The sequence below is a fragment of the Pan troglodytes genome, chromosome 15 (genome assembly GCF_028858775.2).
Source record: "Pan troglodytes isolate AG18354 chromosome 15, NHGRI_mPanTro3-v2.0_pri, whole genome shotgun sequence".
Taxonomy (NCBI): Eukaryota; Metazoa; Chordata; class Mammalia; order Primates; family Hominidae; genus Pan; species Pan troglodytes.
In genome coordinates, this window is record NC_072413.2 from 57,366,878 (window position 1) to 57,372,877 (window position 6,000).

General features: G+C 34.8%; 1 protein-coding gene across 6 annotated transcripts in view; it reads left to right on the forward strand.

Moving 5' to 3' along the window:
* DAAM1 (dishevelled associated activator of morphogenesis 1) overlaps positions 1–3,514 on the forward strand; it is a 183,196-nt gene extending 179,682 nt beyond the window's left edge. For all 6 annotated transcript variants that reach the window (XR_010151138.1, XR_010151139.1, XM_016926912.4 and 3 more), the window contains one exon: positions 769–3,514. Coding sequence is in view for 4 of the 6 variants with exons in the window: in XM_016926912.4 (XP_016782401.1) it covers positions 769–978 (210 nt within the window). In the remaining 2 variants the exon portion in view is untranslated. The remainder of the gene's footprint in view (positions 1–768) is intronic.
* Positions 3,515–6,000: the final 2,486 nt, after the last annotated feature.

Below are 6,000 nucleotides of genomic sequence, written 5' to 3' on the forward strand. Positions count from 1 at the left end.
TAGCGCCAAGCTAAAGACAACCTAAATGTTTACCAAAAGGGGATGAGTTCTAAATGATATAACAGCCATATAATGGAATATTTATGCAGTCCTTGAAAGACATGTATTCAAAGAATAATGATACAGAAAAGTTTACAAAGTGATTTCTACATGAAATCTTTTTCTGTTTTGTTTTTTAAGGTGTGTTAATACATATAGAAAATAATAGTGGTGTGATAAACCTTTAAAAAGTTCACAGTAGTAGAATTAAAGATGTTTCCCCCACCTTCCTTTTATCTGAATTATCCAAATTGTCTACAATGTGTAATGTATCAGTTGGCTTTTAATAACAGTAACTGTTGTGTATCAGGTTTCAGGCTTCCACAGTAGACACAAGCTAAGCCTTTGATATAAGGGAAATGGCCTGATGACCATTTGCTTTAGTTATTTGGGGTCTATGCAATAGTGATACCTTTTTTTAAATTTTCATTAGCAGAAACACAAATTGCCTCAATTGCTCTTATTTTAACTAGAATATCATGCAGTTTACCTAGAATCTAGGTGGTGAGGGTCTAACCGCAAGGGAGTGGTTGTTTTTTGTTGTCCATTGCTCCTGCAATGGAGAGCCCCTGTTCCAATTCCCCCTTTCTTGTGATATCCAAAGGGGGTTATAGGATGAGCATAGCTTGGTGTCTGGAGCATTACCATATTTCAAGGAATTGACCTCTACTGCAAACAAAATGCAACATTTTGACATGTCTCAAAGAGGTTCTTTCTTTCTATTTGCAGCTCAAAGAACAACGTGAAAGGGAACGTAAAATGAGAAAAGCTAAAGAGAATAGTGAAGAGAGCGGAGAGTTTGATGACCTTGTTTCAGCTTTACGCTCAGGAGAAGTGTTTGACAAAGACCTTTCTAAATTGAAACGGAATCGCAAACGTATTACCAACCAGATGACTGACAGCAGCAGAGAGAGACCAATCACAAAACTTAATTTCTAATTTTCCATGAATACTTTTTTTTAGAAAGCTCATTAGCAGCCCTCTAAAGTGACTAGAACGTTTCATTACACTGCCTTGCAATCCAAACAGTGGCAATTTTTTCCTTCATCTGTGAGTGAATGCGTGAATGTGTGTATGTAAATGTATGTGTGTATATATTAAAAAATGTATATAGATGTCTGAGTGTTGTCTGGAGACCTATATGTATGGTTAAGAAGATTTATGTTAACGTATGTGCTCCAAAACCTTTCGTGTATGCATTCACATTGAGTGTGGCTCATTTTCTTTCCCCGAACGCCATGACTGTTCAGAAGCACAATACTATCTCCTGAAAGAGATGACAGAGACATTCCCTAGATTCAAAGGCAAAACAGAAGAAACAAACAAACAAACAAAAAAGCTTGCAAAATATTTTATGGTTTCCAAGCTTGATATCCTTTAAAATTATTTTCATTGATGGAACTGGAGTTGGAAAAACATAGATTTAAAATGGTTTTTGATAGCTGACATTGTGATGTTGATGTATCACATCAGTAATAGGACCAGCTTCGAATTTCTGACATTGGTGTGGGGATACAGTCTGTAAATGTTTATTGAGAACATCTTGCACACAATTTGAATTATGTAGAATGTCAATCAATTTTTTGTATATTTAAAAGTTGGACATCAATTTTTTCCCCTGATTTCATCAAGTTATCTCTGCCAAGTGCTCTTGATAATTTCTTCAGATTTTTGGAAAAAAACACTATATAAATGCAATCCATGCTTTTTTTAAAGAACAACATTGCCAGAGTATGCTTGTTCTAACAATATAGATATATAAACCTTAAAAATAATAAAATATCTCACCCAAGACTTAAAGGAAGAATTCTCTGAAGGGATAAAGATTACTAAAAAAAAAAAAAAAAAAAAAAAAAATTAATGGGGTGCCTTTTTGTTATAGTTTCTATTTTCTGTTTTGTAGGACAAGCTGCATTTTCTGTAAATATAGGTCTGGACTAAAGGATACATAAAGAATGCACAAAATGTCAACATCAGCAGAGATGCCCAGATCTATTTATCTCTAAGTATATTTGAAGTGATTGCTGTTTATATGTTGTCATTTTAAAATTGTGTGTCAGTAAAGCTACCTGTAAAATTTCAGTCCAAAAAAATAATAAAGCTCTCAGGGAGACATGAATAAAAACAATGAACATTAGAAAATAAAATATAGATGCTTACCATTAACCTACCAACTCTTAATATCCTTAAATTATGTGATATATAAAGAGGACTGTTACTTTTTTACTTTTTTTTTTTTTTGGCTTTGCTTTATTTATTTGTAGTTGGGGGCTAACGTTTTCTCTTTTCTTTCTATCGATCCTGTTGTGGTTGGGTTTCCTGTGGAGAGAGTAGTTTGTCCTGTTGCACTAGAACATTATTTACTCACTAAATTGAGTTTTTCAGTCAATTAACAAATATTTATTAAGTTCCTACTATGTACCAGGCATAGTAGGGCTACAATGGTAAGCAAGACAGAGTCCCTGCCCCCAAAGAGCTTATATTCTAATGGGGATATTAAGGGATGAATAGAATACCAATGTGTGCACTGTACAGGAATCATACTATTTAAAAATAATTTGTATAAACTATAATGCTTAGCACAGATGGCGAGGTATCTGTGCTATGTGAAAGCTGTGAAATAGTGCTCTAAGAGTTGTCAAGAGCTGTGGTTTTACATCTTTTCCTCATTGCAAATTTAGTGACTTTCTACACACTATATGGAAATAAATGACTAGCAAATAAAACAGTCATAAATACAAAGCAGAGGTTGCACTCCCCCAATCCCGAGTTAACCCAGGTCTGCAATAACACCATGTTAAAGGTGCAGATAGAGACTTGGCTCAAAAAGGCTTGGAGATGAGGAAGATTGGAATATAATGATGGTTTTGTCTGTTCCTTAACTAAAGTGCCTCTATGTATATTCTTTTCTATTTGTAGCAGGATAAATTTGGTCTGGCTCAGTTTGGGAACTGTATTTTGAAAATGGCTTTGTCTTACAGTTTAAGGAATAGACAGGTGGAGGGAAAGTCACATAAAGGAGCAAGTTTGTGTAGCTGTCCCTCTTGCCCCTTTTAATCATCCTCCTTTGATATGGCCATCCTGGTGGGCCTCCTTTGCCATTTCCATTTTTGGTTTCTTTCCCTGAAAACTGTGTGCAGGTAATTCCATGTGCCATTGTTGAAAAGAAAAAAAAAAAAAACAAAACAAAAACCCTACTTTTTAGATTGGTGCTGGTGTAAGTAGCCACTTTTCTCTCTTGGGTGTGTATTTTAAACTTTTTTGTTTTTTTAAATTAATGCCAAAAAGAAAATGCATAATTTGTAAACTTAATTATATGTCTTGTATCTTATTAGCTTAGTAGTTGGAACCACTTAGTCTTTAGGTGCAAGACTGTTGTTAGATAGTACTGAGGAAAAAAAATGTATGTGTTATGAGACTGTACATTTTTTTAAAAATAGCAATATGCAATAAAGAGATGAATTCATTGGGTGTACATATATGCTTTCTATGAATTATTAAAACAGTGTCATCAAACTGCTTTGCAGTTTCCACCATTGAATTTCAATTTTGCAAATTGTTCACTGAATCAGAAATATATACCTGTTTTTAAACTTGTACTTACTGGACCTAGAAGAATATAGTTTTCTATTATGGCAGCATTCAGTATGTTCAGGTTATCATATGCCACCTCTTTCTATACTTGGTTTATGTATGAGTTATACAATTTCTTGTTATAACTCATGTATGGTAGGGCTACTGGTGAAATTATTCAACTAGAGTAGAGAAAATAATCTCTAGTCTCTAGAATCAAAGCCTTTTTGTTTTGAGGCATGTTTTTCTTATTAAAAATTAATTTGATATGGGTCAGTATGGGAAATGGCACCCATACAGATCAAGAAATTTGTTTATCAGTATCCTCTGAAAGTTGAAGCTTTCCCTTTGTCCTACATCACATTTGCTGCCTAGCCACCCTTAGCTCAATTTAAGTTCACGTTGGAAACAAACTGCCCCAGTGACTGATAAAATACCCAAGCAGTCCAAACACTAATTCTTATCATCTTTGGAATGAACTCATGATGTTCTTGTAATAGCTGACCATCTTGTTTTTTATCAACTCACTGCATGGCTTCATAGTAACAACGTTCTGTGGAGCTGACACTCAGATAGGAGAGACCCTTCTGCATGTTAGACAAATGTTATATTCCCACCCACAAACTCAGCCACTGCCTATTTGTATATTTGGGTATGGAATTATGTACAGAACCACCTAGATCCTCAGTTGACCTTGGTGTATTAATAGAAAGGGGGGAGAATGTGAAATTTTCAGATCATATGCTTCATTGTCTTCAGTTTCCCCAAAACAATGATCACTGAAGGAAATGTGCTTCTGACAGAGGGGTGAAGTTATGTGATCCATCCAGAACTTTGCCCCTTTTCTATAACCTAATGTGCATTTTTTTTGTTAGGCAAGGGATAACCTTTATTAAAATACTGTGCTTTCGACCCAATTACAGTCATGTGTCATTTAACAAGGACACATTCTGAGAAATTGTGCCAAAAGCTGATTTCATTGTTGTGCATACATCATAGAGTATACTTACACAAATGTAGATAGCATAGCCTACTACACACCTAGGCTATATGGTATACAAAGCCTACTGCTCCTAGGCTACAAACTGCACAGCATGTTACTGCACTGAATAGTGTAGGCAATTTTAACAATGATATTTGTGTATCTAAACATCTATAGAAAAGATACAGTAAAAATACCATATAAAACATTGAAGATGGTGCATCTATATGGGGCACTTACCATGAATGGAGCTTGCAGAACTGGAAGTTGCTCCAGGTTAGTCAGTGAGTGGTGAGTGAATGTGAAGGCCTAGGACATACACTACTGTGGGCTTTATCAACATTGTACATCTATGCTAGACTAAATTTATTTTTTAAATTATTTAATAAAACTTAGCTTACTATAACTTTTACTTTATTAACATTTAGTGTTTTGATTTATAATAACTGTTTAAAACACAGCTGTACAAAGGTATTTTCTTCACATCCTTACTCTATTAGCTTTTTTTGGTTTTTAACTTTAACTTTTTAAACTTTTTTTTGTTAAAAACTAAGACATATTAGCCTATGCCTACATGGGGTCAGGATCATCAATGAGACTGTCTTCACCTACGCATCTTGTCCCACTGGAAGGCTTCAGGAGCAATAACCCGCATGGAGCTGTCATCTGTGATAACAATGCCTTCTGGAGTACCTCCTGAAGGACCTGCCTGAGGTTGTTTTACAGTTAACTTTAAAAAAAAAAATGAGTATACTTCAAAATAACACATTTGTAGTAAATAAACTAGTAACACATATCATTGTCAAGTATTATGTACTGTTCATGTGGATGTGCTATAGTTTTATAAAACGGGCAGCTCAGTAGCTTGTTTTATGCCAGCATCACCTCAAACGCATGAGTAATGCAACGCACTACAGTGTCACTAGGTGATGGGGAATTTTTCAGCTCCATTGTAATTTTATGAGACCACCGCCATATATGCAGTTCATGGTTGATGAAAACGTCATTATGTGATGCATTACTGTGTTCAAAAGGCTGAGTTCTGGAAGGTAAAACTTTCTGTGACTGTTTTTGTTTTTTAATAACATCAGCTGTTTCTTATCAAGTGGAAAACCTAAATTTAGCAACTTCCAAGGCTTAACAGCTACTTGATACCATTTAGTTCCATAAACAATATCTTTGAGAACCACTAGACTATATAGAGAGAATTAAATTCAGGGGTCTAGGGCTTCTCACATGGGGTGTTTATAAACCATCACTGTGTTGAGTTATGTGCTTATTTTCTGTGTGGTCTATATACTGTTTTAAGTCTCTATATCCCTGTTGCCCCTATTGATAATAACTGAAGTCTAAAAACCTGTTGAGCCTATAATTAAGAGATGACTTAAAATCTGAATTCTTTTTTA